The sequence below is a fragment of the Danio rerio genome, chromosome 20, assembly GCF_049306965.1.
Source record: "Danio rerio strain Tuebingen ecotype United States chromosome 20, GRCz12tu, whole genome shotgun sequence".
NCBI lineage: Eukaryota > Metazoa > Chordata > Actinopteri > Cypriniformes > Danionidae > Danio > Danio rerio.
Genome location: NC_133195.1, coordinates 48,193,330 through 48,215,325, shown reverse-complemented (window position 1 = coordinate 48,215,325; position 21,996 = coordinate 48,193,330). Strand labels below are relative to the sequence as shown.

The 21,996-nt window shown below is 35.0% G+C and overlaps 1 protein-coding gene across 2 annotated transcripts in view; it reads left to right on the top strand.

Moving 5' to 3' along the window:
* Positions 1-21,996, top strand: part of klhl29 (kelch like family member 29) — a 608,122-nt gene that overhangs the window by 492,515 nt on the left and 93,611 nt on the right. For both annotated transcript variants that reach the window (XM_073933675.1, XM_003200753.7), the window contains one exon: positions 3,277-3,475. In XM_073933675.1, the coding sequence (XP_073789776.1) occupies positions 3,277-3,475 (199 nt within the window). The remainder of the gene's footprint in view (positions 1-3,276; positions 3,476-21,996) is intronic.

Here is a 21,996-nt window from a genome sequence, read left to right as displayed (position 1 = left end):
ATGAGGAAGTAAATGATGTCAGGAACCCGGTACTGGTTCCCAGAGTTTAGGAGGTTACCAAATGATGCATTAACTATTTTCTAGGGCGGAATGATGGCTCAGTGGTTAGCACTGTCACCGCACTGCAAAAAGGTTGTTGGCTCAAGTCTCGGCTGGGCCAGTTGGCATTTCTGTGTGGAGTTTGCATGTTCTCCCAGTGTTGGTGTGGGTTTCCTCTGGGTGCTCCGGTTTCTTCCAAAGACATGCACTATAAGTGAATTCGTCTAAATTGAACTTAATTGGTCATATTGTGTGTGTGTGTGTGTGTGTGTGTGTGTGTGTGTGTGTGCGTGTGTGTGTGTGTGTGTGTGTGTGTGTGTGTGTGAGAATGTGAGTGTGTATGGGTGTTTTCCAGTAATGAGTTGCTGCATAAAACATGCCAGTATAGTTGGCGGTTCATTCCTCTGTGGTGACCCCTGATGAATAAAGGCACTAAGCCAAAGAAAAATGAATAAATGAAATATTTTGCCAATGCTTGTGATTGATAGTGTGTAGCTATAATAAAGTGATATCTATTTTTTTTTAAAGTTATGACAATAACAAAAAATGTAAAAAAAAAAAAAAAACACACCTTAGCATTCACAAAATACAGCAGGTGATTTCGACCTTCAGCCTCCGCGTTCTTTTTCACAATCCATTGAATTCCCAGCAGATAAAATTAAGTCTCTTTCTACAATTTTTTTTTTCCATATTGAATATGCAGTTTCACTATGAAATGCTGCCTTTAATGAGGAACGGAGAGCGAGAGTACAGTGAAGGTCAGATCAGGTGAAGTCTCTGAGAGGCAGCAGAAGCTCCGGTGTGTCCTGTTTTTTTCCGGATGTTTGCGTAATGTGTCGTGAGCTGAGAGGTCAGGAGGTTGACTCGCTGCTGTCCCTGTCAACTCCTGTATACAGCATTTAGCGCTGACGTTAGCAAAAGCCCCGCTGAGGACCACTCTGAGCAAACACACTCGCCACTGAAACCGCTAACAGAGACATCCATTCATGACTGTGTTCCGGGTGATTTACAGTCAAAGGCAAAATTATTAGCCCTCCTATGACATTTTTATACTTTTTCACATATTTCCCCCAAGTGATGTTTAATGAAGCAAGGACACTTTCACAGTATTTCCTATTATATATATTTATTTTCTGCTGGAGAAAGTCTTATTTCTTTTAGTTTGGCTGGAATAAAAGCTGTTTTTAAAAACATTTTTAAGGTCAATATTATTAGCACCACTTAACTTTTTTTTTTTTAATTGGCTACAGAACAAACCACTCTTGTCCAATAAATTGCTTAATTAACCTTTTGTAATTAACCCAGTTAAGGCTTTAAATTGCACTTCAAGTAGATTACTATTATCTTACAATATTACTAGTAAAATATTTCCAAAATCATTCTTTAACTTTATGATTTAAAGCTCAAAAAACTTTTTGTTTGTTTGTTTTAAATGGAAAGGAGACTAAAAGCTGCTACTGTATGTGACTGGTTAGCGATTTGGGTTTTCCGATGCAGTTAATACCAAAGTTCCTTCAAAGGGCACCTATGATGAAAATCATATTTTGTAAGGTGTTTGAACACAACCATGTGTAGGTATAGTGTGTCCACAGTCATATTGGCTCTCTACAACTCTCACGTGGTCACCCACTAAAGCTAACCAGGGCTGCGCCTGGTCAGTACCTGGATGGGAGACCACATGGGAAAACTAGGTTGCTGCCGGAAGTGGTGTTAGTAAGGCCAGCAGGGGGCGCCCAACCTGCGGTCTGTGTGGGTCCTAATGCCCCAGTATAGTGACGGGGACGCTATACTGCTCAGTGAGCGCCGTCTTTCGGATGAGACGTTAAACCGAGGTCCCGACTCTCTGTGGTCGTTAAAAATCCCAGGATGTTCTTTGAAAAGAGTAGGGGTTTAACCCCGGCATTCTGGCCAAATCTGCCCACTGGCCTCTGTCCATCATGGCCTCCTAACCATCCCCATATTCAATTGGCTTCATCACTGTCTCCTCTCCACCAATCAGCTGGTGTGTGGTGTGTGGTCTGGTGCAAAATGGCTGCCGTCGCTTCATCCAGGTGGATGCTGCACACTGGTGGTGGATGAGGAGATCCCCCCTATTGTGTAAAGCGCTTTAAGTGCCCAGAAAAGCGCTATATAAATGTAAGGAATTGTTATTATTATTATTAATAAGTAAAATTTCCTGACGTTAAAAACGTGATGTAGGAGTGCGGTTTCCCCACCCACTGGTTTGGTTGACAGCTGCATATTAGCATGCCTCCGCAGTAACACGTATAATCATATCAACATGACAGGATATGCACAAAGCAACTGGGATTACGAGATCTGTTGAGCTCTCTGTGATCACCAATCATCATTCAAAGTGATCAAGAATGAGTTTAAAAGGTTTAAAACAGTGTATGTTTGTAATGATTACGGTAAATTTATCGTCTTAATTTTATCAACCCAACAATTATAAAAGAAGATGCTTCAATCTCGGTATTTGGATGTTAAGTCAGGTTTATTTTGTGAATTAACATAACTGATATCCATACAGCAGTGAATGTTAACATGGATCGTGTCCAATGTTGGGTAAATTTATTTTTGAAAGTAGTGTATTACAATATTGAGTTACTCCCCAAAAAAGTTAACTAATTGCATTACTTAGTTACTTTTTATGGTAAGTAATGCATTACTTTTGAGTTACGTTACTTTTCCTTACCTGCCTGAGGTTTGATCTCTTTTGGAAATTGCAGGTGATAAATATTATTATTATTATTATTGTTGTTGTTGTTGTTGTTTTTAATTATTATTATTATTATTATTTTATTTTTATTTTTTTATTGTTGTTGTTGTTGTTGTTGTTGTTGTTGTTGTTGTTTTTAAATATTATTATGATTATTATGATTATTATTATTATTGTTGTTGTTGTTGTTTTTAAATATTATTATTATTATTGTTGTTGTTGTTGTTGTTTTTAATTATTATTATTATTATTATTATTATTATTATTATTATTATTATTATTATTATTATTATTATTATTATTATTGTTGTGCTATTTTAAGGTCACCAGTAGTAGTGTAAGCATTTCACTGACTCTGTATGTGACAAAAAAATTCTATTACATTTTGAAATGGAATGCATCAACTCTTTCTGATTCATGAGAAAAACAACAAAAGGATCATTCTGCAATCTTTTCTCTACTAATGTTACAAAAATGAATGAAATGCTGAATATATATTCTCTCTCTTTTTCTCGCAGCACATATCAGAGTTGCTGGCTGTGGTCAGGCTTCCATTTATCCACCCCAGTTACCTGCTGAACGTGGTGGACAATGAGGAGTTGATTAAATCGTCGGAGGCTTGCCGAGACCTGGTGAATGAGGCCAAACGATACCACATGCTGCCTCACGCGCGGCAGGAGATGCAGACACCCAGGACGAGGCCCAGACTCTCTGCAGGTCAGACTGTTTATTAGAACTTTTCACACTGTACTTCGGTAATACTTTATTATAACTACACTGAGCAAAAGGATTCTTTGGATTTACTGAATTTTTTTAAGGTAAGTGGTTGGATATAATTCATATGGGCTGAATTTAAAAAAAATAAATAAGTGAAACATAATAAAAATTTGATTTGTCTGTTTAAATTCCGCTCATACAAACTGTTTGCAACCACTTATCTTAAAAAATGAATAAATCCAGTGAATAATTTTTAGGGCACCCACTATGAATCATTTAAGCATTAGCAAATAGTTAGCTCATTATTTGTTAAGCATTAACTTTACATTAATAAACATTATTAAGCAGTTCGGCTCATTGTGAATATGTACCTCCTTATACAATTGTGGAGATCGCAAATTAAGTAGCCGGAGGTACATATGGCTAAATTGTTTGTTTAAAACGAATGCTACAAAGCGAAATTATGCCTCTGCCAGCTTCTGTTTCTTTTCACGCAACCAGCTGACAGCTTATCTCTGTGTGGACGGCTTTTCCGCTGTTACCAGTTTGCTCAGTAGCTCGCCTTGTACGGCAGCAGCATTGGGACGCAGTGCGGGGTTGATGCGACAACTGGGTTTAAGTCTGGTGAAGAACGTTCCAGGAAGCAAGTAAAACAAAAACAAATGGCAAAAAATAAAATAAACAAGTAAATAACAGGGTAAGAATGTGGTAATGTCTGAAAACGTGGCTTTTCTTTTTCTCGAATTGCTTTTAAAAACACTGTTGTTGGCTTTTAGGGAATGGGGTGTTTGGGGTAGGTCGGTCGGTCAGTCAGTCAGTCAGTGAGTTGACAGTGACCTCTGGTGGATTTACACAAGAACAGCAGTCACTAATGGCACATTCGAGAGAAATTTGACATCTAAAAAAAAAAAAACGGACACAGTGGCCGCTGGTGGATTCCCAAAAAGTAATTACTTTATATGGTAATAAATGCTTTATTAACACAACTTTATCCATTTTTATGACCTAATCCAGAGGACTATTTGTAAACCCCTAATAAATTAATATTTGCTAATGCTTAATAAATGATTCCTAGTAGTTATACAGGGTTACCTGTACTTCTCATTTGTCTTTCGCTAGTCTCACATTGCAGTAGCCAGATCTTTGACTGAACAAAAAGAAGTTTATTTCAGCTTATTCTGGCTGAAGAACCAGCCACTTACAGGAAGAGAGCGTCTGGATGAGATATAAAGCAATCACTCAGAGTTTATTTGGTTTTTATGAGCCGTGTAATAGAAGCACATTCATCTCTAATAGATGATGCCACACAATATGTTCTTTATTTATTTATTTTATTGCTATTATTTTTTTTACAGAAAAAAATGAATTCTGAAATGCATACCATAATGGACATTAAATGCGACATGAGAGCTGTTTCATGTCAAAACTCCTCCACCTAATATCAATAAAGTTCCCTTTAGTGATGACTTTTGTGACTGAAACACTGAAAACAAATATATTTATTTTATTTATTTATTTTTGTTTGTTTGTTTTCAAATACAAAAAAATAGATGTCCTTTAAAATACACTATAATTTAAATTATATAATGCACATACTGTATGTAGTAAACACATGTTGGTTTTTATTTTAGTTTTTTAGTTTTGTTCTGGTTTGTAGTTTTTATTTTATTTTTTTTAGCAACTGGAAATATTTCTTTTAATATTCATTCATTCATTTTCTTGTTGGCTTAGTCCCTTTATTAATCTGGGGTCGCCACAGCGGAATGAACCGCCAACTTATCCAGCAAGTTTTTATGCAGCGGATGCCCTTCCAGCTAAAACCCATCTCAGGGAAACATCCACACACACACTCACACTCACTCATACACTATGGACAATTTAGATTACCCAAATCACCTGTACTGCATGTCTTTGGACTGTGGGGGAAACCGGAGCACCTGGAGTAAACCCACGCGAACGGAGAACATGCGAACCCCAAAACGCCAACTGAGCCGAGGTTCGAACCAGCGACCCAGTGACCTTCTTGTTGTGAGGCGACAGCACTACCTACTGCGCCACTGCCTCGCCCCTATTTAATAAACAATTAAGCCCTTTTTAGTTAAAAATAAACACTCAATACAAATATTACAAATATAACACAGCTATTAATGTAAGCAATATTTGTTATCAGTATCTATGTTGTGTAATAAGTTACTTTAGCAAGTTGATTTAGCTTTTTATCAAAGTCAGTTAATCCACTGACTTTTATAATTATGCGCATAATTTGTTTACTTAATAGTTGTAAAGCAACAAATTTTTAAAAAAGTAAAGTGAACTTATTGCTTTTTACAGTGCATTAAAAGTCTCCAAAATATGAAATTCAGTTTCTGTGCATCACTAGCCCGATCTGAACCATCCAAACCTGCTCTCTCCGAACGGGCAAATGGCCCGCGTTCAGCGAGCGTGTGGTTATTCAGATAGCCGTGCATCTCAGGGTCTCTCCAACTGTATCTGAAGTCAATCTGGGGCTGCTGTAAAAATGCAAGCAAACTAATTTATGGTTCAATAAGGCTGTCCTCATGCAGCGCAGTGAATCACTCTGGCTCTCCTCTCCAGCCCCCACGATTCCCTCAGCAAAGCGTGAGCCCGAGAGTGAGCTGTACATTTATTTAATCTTGATATACTGTGGCTCTCTTTCTCTCGCCCCTGAGTTTTATTGATGTCGGCCCACTGCAGTGTAAGAGCTGAAGCCCTGCCTCGCTGGACCCGGATCAATCTCACAGGAGCGATATGACACACACAAACAACACACACACATCATTATTATTACCATATAGATGTATCGGAAACTGTAGCTGAAACTGTGGTTTGCTGAAATGCTCATAATATGGAGCAGTTAAACTATACAGAGCTTTTAAAGATGGAGTATTGTGTGTACAGTAAGCTGTATAAGGAGGCAAATACATACGCCATGAGAAGATTTAAACAAGTTATTATTCATGTACATGGCTGTGAAAATAAATAGGCTTTCCTAAAAAATCTAGAATGAATCAGCTCACTGGATTCACTGGGATGAATCTATTCTTCATATGGTTCGATTATGCTTTCTAATAAATCAAGTTGAATACAGAACGAATCAAGTCTTTAAAATGAATCCATTATTTTGAGTGAATTGATTCACTAATTCTAATAAACACTAATTGATTAATTTACAAAAAAAAATTTCACTAGAGTAAATTTAAGCTTTCTAAATAGTCTAGTAAAATGAATCACTTAAGTAGAATGGATCTATTCTTAGAGTGAATTGAATCAGTACATTTTCTAATAAAGTTTACTAGAATGCAGAGTGAATCACAACACTAGAATGAATCATTTCTCTAGAGTGAACTGATTCGTTCCGATAAAATCTAGTAAAATGCAGAATGAATTATATCAATTGCTTTACAAAAACGAATCTGTAAATGAAAATGAATCACTAGAGTAAATCTAGGCTTTCCAGTACAGTCTAGCAGAATGAATCCAGTCACTAAAATGAATCTGTTATTTTGAGTCTATTGATTTACTAAAGTAAATTAAGCCCTTTAAAAGAGTCTAGTAGAATGCAGAATGAATCAAATAATTAGAATGAATCTATTCTTCATATGGTTCAATTATACTTTCTAATAAATCAAGTTGAATGCAGAATGAATCAAGTCTTTAAAATGAATCTATTATTTTGAGTGAATTGATTCACTAGTTCTAATAAACACTAATTGATTAATTTACAAAAAAAAAAAAAAAAAAAAGAATTTGTTTCCATAGAGTGAATTGATTCTCTAGAGTAAATTTAGACTTTCTAAATAGTCTAGCAGAATGAATCACTTAAGTAGAATGAATCTATTCTTAGAGTGAATTGAATCAGGACATTTTCTAATAAAGTCTACTAGAATGCAGAGTGGATCACAACACTAGAATGAATCATTTCTTTAGAGTGAACTGATTCTTTCCGATTAAATCTAGTAAAATGCAGAATGAATTAAATCACTTGATTTACAAAAACGAATCTGTAAATGAAAATGAATCACTAAAGTAAATCTAGGCTTTCCAGTACAGTCTAGCAGAATGAATCCAGTCACTAAAATGAATCTGTTATTTTGAGTCTATTGATTTACTAAAGTAAATTAAGCCCTTTAAAAGAGTCTAGTAGAATGCAGAATGAATCAAATAATTAGAATGAATCTATTCTTCATATGGTTCAATTATACTTTCTAATAAATCAAGTTGAATGCAGAATGAATCAAGTCTTTAAAATGAATCTATTATTTTGAGTGAATTGATTCACTAGTTCTAATAAACACTAATTGATTAATTTACAAAAAAAAAAAAAAAAAAAAAGAATTTGTTTCCATAGAGTGAATTGATTCTCTAGAGTAAATTTAGACTTTCTAAATAGTCTAGCAGAATGAATCACTTAAGTAGAATGAATCTATTCTTAGAGTGAATTGAATCAGGACATTTTCTAATAAAGTCTACTAGAATGCAGAGTGGATCACAACACTAGAATGAATCATTTCTTTAGAGTGAACTGATTCTTTCCGATTAAATCTAGTAAAATGCAGAATGAATTAAATCACTTGATTTACAAAAACGAATCTGTAAATGAAAATGAATCACTAAAGTAAATCTAGGCTTTCCAGTACAGTCTAGCAGAATGAATCCAATCACTAAAATTAATCTTTCATTTTGAGTCAATTCATTCACTAAGGTAAATTAAGCCCTTTAATAGAGTCTAGTAGAATGCAGATTGAATCAAATATTTAGAATGAATCTATTCTTTCGAAAGAATTGATTCACTAAAGTAATTTTAGCCTTTCTTATAAAGTTTAGTGGAATGTTGAATGAATCAAATCACTAGAATCTCTAGAATCAGTTCACTAGCACAGCTGCTTCCAGTAGTCTTAAACACTTTAATTAGTGGGATCAGCTGTGTTTAATTTGGGTTGGAGCAAAACTGTGCAGAGCTGGGACCCTCCAGGAATTGAATTTGAGACCTAAAGTAAATTTGGCTGTCTAATTATGTCTAGCAGAATGAAGAATGAATCTATTATTTTGAGGGAGTTGATTCAATTAAAATCAGTAAATTTAGGCTTTCTGATCAAGTTGAGTAGAATGTTGAATGAATCAAATAACTAGCAACGCAACAATTAATTGTTTGTCCAGAGTAAATTTGGCTGTCTGATAAAGTCTAGTAGAGGGCAAAATCAATTAAATCATTAGAATAAACCATTACTTCAAAGTGAACTGATTCACTAAAGTAAATTTAGGCATTCCAATAAAATCTAATATAATGTAAAATTAATCAAATCATTAGAATGAATCATTAGTTTAGAGTAAATTGATTCACTCCGATAAATCTAGTGGAATGTGGATTAAATCAAATCACTGAATTAACAACAATGAATCTGTTATTCAGAGTGAATCAATATAAAGAAAATTTAGGCTTTTCAATAAAGTCTAGCAGAATCAATCCAATATTTAGAATAAATATATTATTTCGAGAGAATTGATTCACTGAAGTAAATTTCGCCATTCTGATGAAGTCTAGTAGAATGCAGAGTGAATCAAAACACTAGAATGAGTCATTTCTTTAGAGGGAATTGGTTTTAAGTAAATGAGCTTCTTCTGATTCAAATCAATTGATTTACTGTTGTTTGGAGTGAATCGGTACACTAGAGTAAATTTAGAATTTCAAATCAAATAACTAGATTCACAAAAATGAATCTTTTCGGTACAGTGAATCAATTCACTAAAGTAAATTTGGCTTTACAATGCAGTCTATCAGAATGCAGAACTAATCAGACCACTAGAACTTCTTAAATGAATCTGTTTGGAATAATATTCATGTGGACTCCTAATAATATTCCTTATAAACATCTTTAATTCTTGGTAAATACGATGCAAAGTTTCCAGCCTTTCAGCACGCTGTTTGTTTTTACTATCAAACGAGATATTTATGGTAATAAGTTGCCTCGCCAGACCAACAAATTGCTCTTGGGCTCTGAGATTTTTCCTACTTGGCGGCCAGGACTCGGAGACTCTTTTCAATAAAGTAAGGTTTAATTATTGTCTGAAAGGTATTAGGAGCTGTGCATGAATGTTGTGTCATCCGCAGAACTTATTTTCTGCTTGAAGAAGTTAAAGTAATTGGTAAACAAATGTCATTGTGTGATGCTGAATGAGTTTTGTTGCTGTGGTCTGACAGCTGGTAAACAAACAGCAGGTTTCACCCAGCGGTTTTACCAGATTGGAGATTAACACTCGTTTAGAAATCTTTATGTGATATACCATAGATGTTGCAGTCACAGAAAGAGCATGTGAATGTTTTGAGATTGATTACAGAATGTTTTTAAGCACTTTTGTTCACAAACGTACTATTCCATTGTACTATACATTTACTATTATTCAAACTGAATTTTTATTTTATTTTATTTTTTATTTATTTACTTTTTTGATCAGAAATAACACAGGCTTCTCCCCAAAATAATGAGACAATGGACAAGAGACATCACTGTGGGACAATATATTTCTAGATTTTATTTACATTTGAACTAAAACTTAAAGTCAGAATTTGCCATCGATATTAATCGCTTCAGTTTGACTGTATATGTTACATTTCCACAATTTATTTCAATAAAGCACACACACATACACACATACAGTATATATATGAGCAATATCACACAAGTAGCAGTGCGATATGGCTCTATATCGGCACTGGTGAGACAAGTACGTTTGCTTGAAGCCATAGGCTGAGTGTATTAGTGTCCCACCAGTGATGATATACAGCCATCTTGCATTGCTGCGAGTGTGATATTGCGCTTATACAAAAGTTTGACGACATAATGGTATACATTAAAAAATGAAGGTCAGAAAAGACCTTGATTTGTATAAGTGGTTACATTTATGTATTTATTATTTTATTTTATTATTTATTTATTTAGTGGTGACCCCAGATAAATCAGTGACTAAGCCGAAAGATAGTGTTTTGTTTTGTTTTGTTTTGTTTTGTTTTGTTTTGTTTTGTTTTGTTTTGTTTTGTTTTGTTTTGTTTTGTTTTGTTTTGTTTTGTTTTGTTTTGTTTTGTTTTGTTTATTTATTTATCCGGGGTCCCCACAGCGGAATGAACCGCCAACTTATCCAGTCCATTTTTATGCAGCGCATGCCCCTCCAGCCGCAACCCATCTCTGGGAAACATCCACAACCACTCATTTACACTCATACACTACGGACAATTTTAGCTCACCCAATTCACCTGTACCACATGTGTTTGGACTGTGGGAGAAACCGGAGCACCTGGAGGAAACCCACGCAAATGCAGGGAGAACATGCAAACTCCACACAGAAGCGCCAACTGACCCAACCGAGGCTCAAACCAGTGACCTTCTTGCTGTGAGTCGACAGCACTACCTAATGCGTCACAGCGTTGCCTTTATTTATTTATTTATTTATTTATTTAATTATTCATTCATTCAGTGGTGACTCCTGATAAATCAGTGACTAAGCCAAAGGGTAGTGTTTTGTTTATTCATTCATTTTCTTTTCGGCTTAGTCCTTTTATTAATCTGACATCGCCACAGCGGAATGAACCGCCAACTTATCCAACATATGTCTTATGCAGCAGATGCCCTTCCAGCTGCAACCCATGACTGGGAAACATTCAAACACACTCATTCACACACATACAATACCATATTTATATCCATTTGTAGCATACCTAATTCACCTGTACCTCATGTCTTTGGACTTGTGGGGAGCACTAGGAGGAAACGAACGCAAACATGGGGAGAACATGCAAACTCAGCACAGAACTGCCAACAGACCCAGTTGAGACTCGAACCAGTGACCTTCTTGCTTCTCGCTACCCCCTGTGCCACCACTTCGCCCTGTTTTTTTATTGTATTTGTATGTACATTTATTTATCCATTTATTTATTTAGTTATTTATTTATTTTTGTTCTTTTTTCTCTTTTTATTTGTGTGTGGTTTTGATCTGCTTCATTGGTTAAGTAAATATTTTGCATTCAATTTGGTATTCATTTAATTATTCATTATTTTGTCCATTTGAGTTCATATGAATGATGGGTAAGTGATTAACAAAAGACATATTTATATCTACTCTTTACCTTACTATCGATATTCAATTTGTTTGGTCACACAAAAAAACAGCAAAGTTTGTTTTTATTTTTAGATTTTAAGTTTAAATGTTTACTTTAGTCACAGTTTAACTCTCTGTTATTAATTATCATTTAATTTATCATTCTATTATCGTGTTATTCAATTTTAGGATGTGCTTTAGTTTATTTTGATACTATTATCAAAGCACCACCCCTTTACATTACAGCACTTTATGCTGCTTAGATGCGTGTCTTTTTTTTTCTCTCTCCAACATCTGTGACTTTTATGTGCTTACCAAGGATGGACTTGTCTCCTTTCGGCACTTTTTATTAAGTGTTTGATTGTTTGGCTGTGTACAGAACTCTTGAGTGAACTCGTCTCCGGCTTGACCATCTGGCGGCCCATCTGATGGAGGTTATGAAACGCCGCGTGAGGGCCTGTCACCCGTAGGACCCGTTTATGAAAAAGAGAGTGAAAACTAGGGTAGAAGTCAAAGACGAAAAGCAGGGTTGTGCACCACAAATTGCTTTCTTTTTAGTGACAGAGATTGAGGAAGCGCTGCCAGGAGTTTGTAATTGCTGTGTGTTTGGCTGAGCGCATTCACTCTCCACCTGAGCTCTGCTGATAAGTCTCTTATGTATGAAAAGACACAGAAGAGGTGCTGTGATGTCACCCGTGAAAGGCGCCTTGCTGAGCACGCTCGTTTGGATTCGGGATGTCGGTTTCCGCAAATTCTCATGAGTAATCGTTGATTCATTTAATGATAAATTAAGGGATTAATAAATTAACCTGAAAAGAACAGTTCACCCAAAAATGAAAATTAGCCCATAATTTACTTGCCCTCAAGCCATCCTCTGTGTATTAGACTTTATCAGACTAACACAGTCAGAGTACTTTTACATTTTATCCTGGCTCTTTCATGCTGTTTAATAGATTGGGCCTTAGATTTTTAACCTTTCTAAAGTGCAAAAACGCATATGTATGTATGTATGTGTATATATATATATATATATATATATATATATATATATATATATATATATATATATATATATATATATATATATATATATACACATATATGGTCCCACTTTATATTAAGTGTCCTTAACTACCATGTACTTACATCAAAAAAATAAATACAATGTACTTACTGTGTTTATAATGTATTTGAGAACACTTGTGGTGCTTTTGAGTTGGGATTGAGGTTGGGTTATGGACAGGTTTGGTGATGGATAGGTTTAAGGGTGGGTTAAGATGTGGGGATGGTCAACAGTGTATTTACAAATGTAATTACAAAAGTTATTTACAGATGTAATTACATACATGTATTTAATCAAGCATAAGTACACAGTAAATACATGTATTTACACAATTAGTACATTGTAACAAACTATTAATTCCTGTGTAAGTACATATTAGTTAAGGCCACTTAATATAAAGTGGGACCATATATATATATATATATGTATGTACATACATATGCTTTATGCACTTTGGGGAAAAATTAAACGTACAAAAAAAAATATATATATATATATATATATATATATATACTCATAATATTATTTCTTCTGGAGAAAGTCTTAATTTTTTTATATTTTGGCTAGAATAAAAGCAGTTTTACATGATTTAAAAAGCATTTTAAGGTCAAAATCATTAACTCCCTTAAGCTATATTTTTTTCGATAGTCTACAGAACAAACCATCGATATACAATACTTGCCTAATTACACAACCCTGCCTAGTTAACCTAATTAACCTACTTAAGCATTTAAATGTTACTTTAAGCAGAATACTAGTATCTTGAAAAAAATCTTGTAAAATATTATTTACTGTCTTCATGGCAAAGACAAAATAAATCAGTTATATAAATTAGTTATTAAAACTATTTATATGTGGAAAGTTGTCTCGTGAGAGTGAATTCAGCACTGGAGATTGGAGGTAGGATTGGATTTGAACCACAAATCAAGTGCTTTGCACACACCTGGCAACCCGGGCTGCATTGCGCGTTACTCGTTTGCTTGGGCAGGTGTGACGTAACTGCTTTTTTCACCAGAATTTATAAGTTGGCGCATGTTGCCATTAGCTCAGAGTTTGAAAAGTGTTTGCTGAATGAAAGTGAAACTGATGACAATTTAAAAATGAAATACCAAAAAATACTTGATTACATGTTTTTTTTTTTAAGTAAAATTTGTAGAAAACAGTTCAATTTGTCATGTTTATAATTCATAGCAAAATGTTTTGTTGTGGTTGCATGTCCTTAATGGCATAATTCATTAAAGTAGAAGTAAAATACCATTTATTACAAGTTTACTTAAAAAAAAAAAACCCTACAGTTGAAGTCAGAAATATTAACCCCCCTGAACTATTAACCCCCGTTTATTTATTTTTTAACCCAATTTCTGTTTAACAGAGAGGAGATTTTTTCAACACATTTCTAAACATAATAGTTTTAATAACTCATTTCTAATAACTGATTTATTTTATCTTTGCCATGATGACAGTAAATAATATTTTACTAGATATTTTTCAAGACACTTTTATACAGCTTAAAGTGACATTTAAAGGCTTAACTAGGTTCATTAGGTTAACTGGGCAAGTTAGAGTAATTAAGCAAGTTATTGTATAATGATTGTTCTGTAGAGTATCAAAAAAAATTATAGCTTAAAGGGGCTACTAATGTTGACCTTAAAATGGATTTAAAAAAAATAAAACTGCTTTTATTCTAGCTCAAATAAAACAAATAAGACTTTCTCCAGAGAAAAAAATATTATCAGACATACTGTGAAAATTTCCTTGCTCCGTTAAACATCATTTGGAAAATATTTAAAAAATAAAAACTGTAATTGCAACTGTAAATTGATTTGCATTTTGGGATTTTTTCAGCTGAGTAAAAACTATTTTGCATTCACATGTTAGCAACATATTTAGCAGGGTTTGCATGCCCTTGACAGCATAGAATTCATTAAAGTAGAAATAAAAAAACATTAATTACAAGCTGATTTAAAAAAGCACCTAAATAGTTTTGCATTTTGCGTTTTTATTCTCAGTTAAATAAAAGACTATTTTCCATATATATATATTTCATCATTGAAGGTTTCTTAAAAATAGTGCAAAAATCTCATCTGGTCTCGTTTTAAAAGATGTCTAATAGACGTCTGAGCAAAGTCGTCTTGACTAAAACAAGGCTAAATGTGGGCTGTCTAATCTAATAGAAGTCTAAGTATAGGCCAACACTAGACTAGTCACCAAATAAATGATTGACTACACACATAAAGTCTGTCTATTTGATGAATAGTCTAAATTTGGGCTATTATGTCTATTAGATTTTCACTGACCGTTCATGTTTAGCCTTGTTTTAGCTAAGCTGTAAGTGTAGATGTCTGTTAGACGTCTATTAAACTCAAAATTGTTTGCTGGGTTTTGTCTCATCTTGTCTCGTGGAGTAAGCAGATTGTCCCCTACATAATATTTTGGTCCAGTTCAACATACACAAACTTCTGTTTCATGCAGATTTGATGGCATCCATGCTTAACACCCATGCCCAAAACAGTCGATACGTTGTATTGATTTAAAGGATTATCAACATTTAATCAACTGTTCATTAATCTGTGTCATTCCTAGTTTGGATATGTGTGTGTGTGTTTGCATGTGCCAGCGGCGTCTGCTCTGCAGCCAGCTGTCTTTAAACTGATGGGACTCACTGGGGCACCTGGGCCCTTTTCTTCCTCCGCATGGAAATCAGGGCGACGGCACACCTGGCACACACCCAGTAACTCATGTAGACGGGCAATCCGTCCTAATTAAGCTCATGACAGTCTCTTTTAGCAGTCGGTGTGTCTGGCAGAGAAGATCACCGTTGCTCCTATAACTCAAATTATGGTCAAATAACAAAGGATTTGTTAATCTGGTTGGCCCACACTTGTAGCTGATTAGCGCTCAGTCTCTAGGGCAGGTCGTTGGAGTAATTAACAAACGTTCAGGATGAGGATTGTGAAAGGTGACCCTGTACTGCTTAACCGAGACCCGGAACATAATATGATGTTTGAACAGCTTTACCAAAGCAGAAGCTTAATATGGTGACCTTTCTTATGAGAATTAACATGAGGAAATTGTTGTTTGAAGACTTATTAACGGTGGTTCTTGGACAGGGATATAGCGTAGGAATAAATATCTGTTAATGGGTTTTATGATTGACATTTTTTTCTCTTTGTTAATGACTAGACTGTAAAACCCAACAGTCAACTTTATCAAATGAAATGAGAGGAGTTAACTCAAAATTTACTGAAAGTTAATTCTACTCATTTGAAAAGAGTTTTGAACTTGGTGTTGAAGGTACACTGTAAAAAGTGATTAGTTACTTAAAGTGAATAAACCAATTACCTTAATAGCAACAAGTTTATCAAATTTACAAAAAATAATGCAAGTAAACCAATTGTAACTTAAGCCATTGTTGACTTAATTTTTAGAATTTTGCTTATTGTACTCACTTTTTTAAAGTCGACTAATTCTTTTTTACAATGTCAGACTATTTTAGCACGTCTGTTTTCAAATAGTCACTGTAATTATTACAATATTACATATTTGGTACTTCATTAAGTCTATAAAATTTACAATTTTAGCCTGTATTGAATTTAGAAGGCACACTTGAGTCTGGAAGAGCAGATTTATTTTAGTTACTGTCATTTTGCTTGATACAGAAAATCTAGGGAAAAAGCAAGTATAATAAATATGTATTGGAAAAAGGGATAAGTTTACTTTTATTTTTTAAAAAGTGAATACAATTTGCATAATAATAAAACTCAACTTAACAGTTCCAAGTTACAATGAGTTTACTGACATTATTTTTGTAAAGTCAACTTGTTTCTTTTAGGGCAATTGGTTTACTTGCTTTAAATAACTAATCACTTTTTACAGTGTAATGAGTTAATTAAATACCTCATTACTTCAACGTAAATGGAGTAAGTTCACAGTACTCATATAGATTAGTTTAATTTAAATGGCTTCTAGCAGTCGGTTTCCTCAAATGGTTCGAGTTGCCTTAACTCAATGGGTTTTACAGTACTCAGTTGGTTTGAGTTTTCTTCATTTATTGAGGTTTACTGTCCTCAAATTGCTTCGTTTACTCAAATGGATTAAGTTCACAGTACTTATTAGGATTCATTTTTGAACTGTTTGTTGCAATTGGTTTCCTCAAACGGTTTGAGTAACCTTAACTTTTTGGGTTTTACAGTGTATGAATGGCTATGTGGGACCTTGGTCTCCGACATTTGATGTTAACAATTTAACTCTCCTGTTTAACAAAGTGACTTTTATTAACATTTTAGTTGTTTGACACAATATATTAGATATGAATTAATATACTGACAAAAATTGTCTATTAATTAGAATTGTAAAAAATTCAAATGTACTGGCACCTGGTTTATTACCAGGTTTTTTTTTACTGTAGTTTACAATCTCCTGGTGCTCCGGTTTCCCCCACAGTCCAAAGACATGCGGAACAGGTGAATTGGGTAGGCTAAATTGTCTGTAGTGTATGTGTGTGTGAATGATTGTGTCTGTGTTTCCCAGTGATGGGTTGCAGCTGGAAGGGCATGCGCTGCATAAAACAAATGTTGGATAAGTTGGCGGTTCATTCCACTTTGGCGACCCCAGATTAATAAAGGGACTAAACCGAAAAGAAAATGAATGAATAATTGAATGAAAGCATGATGAATGCAAGGTTGCAATGTTGTAAAAAATAAAATGTACATATCTGGTTTTGTGTCTTCAACTCAATTTTCCAGGGGTGTTTATGATTGCATGGGTTATCTGGAACTGTTAAATTATTTACTGTAAATGCAGTGCACTTTGGATGAAAGTAACTTCCAATTGCAAAACTGCACAAACATCTCATAGTAGAGCTGTTTATTTGTACAGTCTAGTCAGTTTTCATTCAAGCAGCCTAACAGAGTTTATGCTAATAATTAGTCTTGACTTTTATGCTACAATCTCAGTACTCTAATTCATAATTTTCTTGTTATTGTGGCCTATTATAAAAATGATATGCAATTTATGCAAAGAATGCATCTTCATTAACTTCCAAATAGTAATTACTCTACATCAAAACCAAACAAAATCCAAAGTGAAGCTGTAAAAATCCCTTAATCCACTGCTGTTCAGTCAGATTTAGTGAATACAATGCTGTTTATGTCGGATCAGCTGAGTCAGGTCCACAATTTCATACAATAGCTGAGTAGTTTCACTCTGTCTTTTTATGTTGCTTCATAAAAGCCTGTATTGCGAGGCATTTTGTCGATACATAGATTTACAGTGCATTTTATTGGTATTTTCTGCTGAGTTCAGGTGGAAGTAAATGGGCTGGTGCTTGTGCTGTGTAAAACGGGGAATGCAGAAGTCGGTTAATATGGGTGCCAAGATAAATAAGCCGATTATGTGTGAGGTGTAAAACAGGGCTGAGAATTGTCGTCTAGGTTTTACTCATTGTGTGTCCAAAGATTAAATATAATTAAAGTCTTTTTTTCAGCTTAAAGTCAGTGCGATACTGTGGAAAAGTTGGGGGTTGGAAACATGCTTAATTTTCAAGACTCTTCTTTGCATGTACTGGAGCAAAAATTGAGTAGAAATAGGAATATGTTAAAATATTATTATATTTACATGTTTTTATATAATGCAAAGCTGTATTTTCTGCACCTTATAGACACATACATATTGGGGTTTTAATAGTACATGCAATTAATTCACAGTCCTTAACTCTTTCTGCTCCTTGAAAATAGATGTTGCCAGCCGTCTCCTGCATTCTTGATTATTTTCACCTAAATTGGATAAACCTTAAAATATTTTCTGAATATCAAAAAAAAAAAAGCCTCTCCAGTAAATATATAAATAGTTTATTCTAATATACATGTGTTCATGTTTTATCGCCACTTTGCTAAAAATTATGGTCCCACTTTATATTAAGTGGCCTTAAGTAATATGTACTTACACAGGAATCAATAGTTTGTTACAGTGTACTTATTGTGTATATACATGTATTTACTGTGTACTTATGCTTGATTAAATACATGTATGTAATTACATCTGTAACTAACTTTTGTAATTACATTTGTAAATAAACTGTTGACCATACCTTACACCTTAACCCACCCTTAAACCTACCCATGCCACCAAACCTGTCCATAACCCAACCTCTATCCCAACTCAAATGCACCACAAGTGTTCTCAAATACATTATAAACACAGTAAGTACATTGTATTTATTTTTTGATGTAATTACATAGTAGTTAAGGACACTTAATATAAAATGGGACCAAAATTACAACACAATACATTTTTGACAAACAAAATTAGCTTTCTTTTTCCAAATTAGGGCATGTTGGTATTGGTGATTAACCCAATCCTCACAGGAAACAATAGTACAACTACTGTAGGTCCATGTCATTATACAAATTACTGTCCTTGTAGACCACCTAAACCAGTACACAAACACGCACATTTAATTGAGGGGATTTAGATAATGCATTAAAATAAACAATCCCAAATGACAAAATTGTCATTCTAAAATAATTTTGAAAATAAATGAGTCAATTAATTAATTTTTTAAGAATTAAAGTTATAAAACTCCTTATGGTCAAATTAGTCAAAATTGTGTAATGCAATGCATTTACAATGCAAAATCGAATTGTATAAACACAAATCACTCAATAATACATTAATTATATGAAACATTGTGTAAAGATTTAGCTCTTCACTGTCACTTTTTATTGATTGAATGCATTCTTGCTATCGATCAAGGCGGTCAAGATGATCTGCTGCAGTTCAAATGGAGCATCAGAATGGAAAAGAAGGGTGATTTAAGTGAGTTTATACATGGCATGGTTGTTGGTGCCACACGGGCTAGTCTAAGTATTTCAGAAATTGCTGATCTACTGGGATTTTTACACACAGCCATCTTAAGGGTTTACAGAGAATGGTCTGAAAAAGAGAAACTATCCAGTGAGCTGCAGATCTGTGGGCGCAAATGCCTTGTTGATGGCAGAGGTCAGAGGAGAATGGAAAGACTGGTTTAAGCAGTTAGAAAGGCAACAGTAGCTCAAATAACCACTTGTTACAATCGAGGTACTCGTACAACACATCCAACCTTGAGACAGGTGGCATACAGCAGCAGAAGACCACAGCGAATGCCACTCCAGCAGCTAAGAACCGGAAACTGAGGGTACAATTCGCACAGGCTTGCCAAAATTGAATAATAGAAGATTAAAAAGACGTTGCCTGGTCTGAAGAGTTTTCATTTCTGCTGCGACATTCAAATGGTAGGGTCAGAATTTGGCATCAACAACATGAAAACACGGATCCATCAAACCTTGTATTATTGGTTCAGGCTGGTGGTGGTGGTGTTATGTTGTGAGGGATATTTTTTTTGGCACCCTGTGTGCCCAATAATAAAAACAGAGCATCGTGTCAATGCCACAGCCTACCTGAGTATTGCTGCTGACCATTTCCATCCCTTTATGACCAAAGTGTACCCATCTTCTGATGGCTACTTCTAGCAGGATAACGCACCATGTCATAAAGCGCAAATCATCTCAGACTGTTTTTTTTAACATGACAATGAGTTCACTGCTCTCAAATGGCCTCCACAGTCACCAGATCTCAATCCAATAGAGCACCTTTGGGATTTGGTGAAACAGGAGATTCACATCATGGATGCGCAGCCGACAAATCTGCAGCAACTACGTGATGCTATCATGTCAATATGGACCAATATATGAGGGAATATTTCCAGTACCGTGTTGAATCTATGCCACAAAGGATTAAGGCAGTTCTGAAGGCAAAATCCAACCCGGTACTAGTAAGGTGTACATAATAAAGTGGCCGGTGAGTGTATATATAAATATATAAACATTTAAAATGAAAAATAAAATCGTCCCTGATATTTAATTATGAATGTCACACAGTCACTGATTGAGCTGCATCTCTTGCTCTCTCATCTCATCTTTGCACAGTCTGTCTGCTTCTGTCGACTAATTAGCTCCCGTTTCTGAATCCGTCCTTCCTTTTGGCAGCCGTTCACAAAGCTTGACTCACTTTATTGAGGTCACCGTTTCGGAGCACAACAGTCAGTCTGCTGCTGGTGCGCGGCAAGAAGTCAAAGGTATTGGATTGTGCTGATTTGACACTCAGCCCAGTGCTTTACAGACCACAAACCACTTTTACCCACTCATTTCTCTAACTGCTTTTATCGCCAAACCAGCAGCTTGAAGGTGAGAACGGAAGGGCGACGTTTTGCCGTACGCCTGCGTTTGCTTAATTGATTTAGTCGTGTGATGACTGGAGGGCAAACCTCTTTGCTTTCTGTTTCTCACCTTCCACACAGGGTCCAGTCGGTTTAATTAGTCTCTCTCTCTCTGATAAAGCTCAGACGCCTGCGGACATTACTGGAAAACTGGCCGAGGTTGAGAATTTCAGCCAGTGCTGACAACGTTCGTTTGACTGCTGCATCAAAACTGCTGCTTTGTTCACTTTGAGTAGCATAATTCCGTGTATTGTAAGTGACAGTACATAGTATTTTGCAAGATACTTATTATTTAGCTTAAAGTGCAATTGAAAGACTTTAATTGTTAGCAAGTTAAGATAATTAGGCAAGAATAATTACTTAACTAGGCAAGTTAGGATAATTAGGCAAGTTATTGAATAACAGTTTGTTCTGAAAAAAAATCTAAAATAATTGTTTCCTAAAGATGCTAATAATACTGACTTTAAAAATTGATAAAACAAGTGTTTTATATAAAATTATATATATTTATTCTGCGATAACAACCCCCTGGGTGTATGTTATCACACTTATTTGACAGCTACTTGCCATTTTCTGAGCTTTAATTATTAATTTATTTGCAAAGCTGACAGAAAAGAAAATGGCTGAGTGGAGCATACACTAACCTACATATTTTTCAGTCACAAGATGGCAACAAACCATATAAAAACAGTGATGTGGCAAACAAACATACAGTTAAAGTCAGAGAGTTCATCAAGATTCTTTGCATTCATCTTCAATGCCTCCTCCATCTTACCCCAGGCATGCTCAATAATGTTCATATGTGGGCGCGGCTGGCCAATCCTGGAGCACCTTGACCTTTTTTGCTTTTAGGACCTTTGATGTGGAGGCTGAAGTATGAGAAGGAGCACTATCCTGCTGAAGAATTTGCCCTCTCCTGTGCTTTGTAATGTAATGGGCAGCACAAATGTCTTGATACCTCAGGCTGTTGATGTTGCCATCCACTCTGCAGATTTCTTACACTCCCATACTGAATGAAACATCAAACCGATGATACATCGAAAAAATCGACCTTCTGCCACTTTTCTAATGATCAACTAGAAGTCAAGTTAT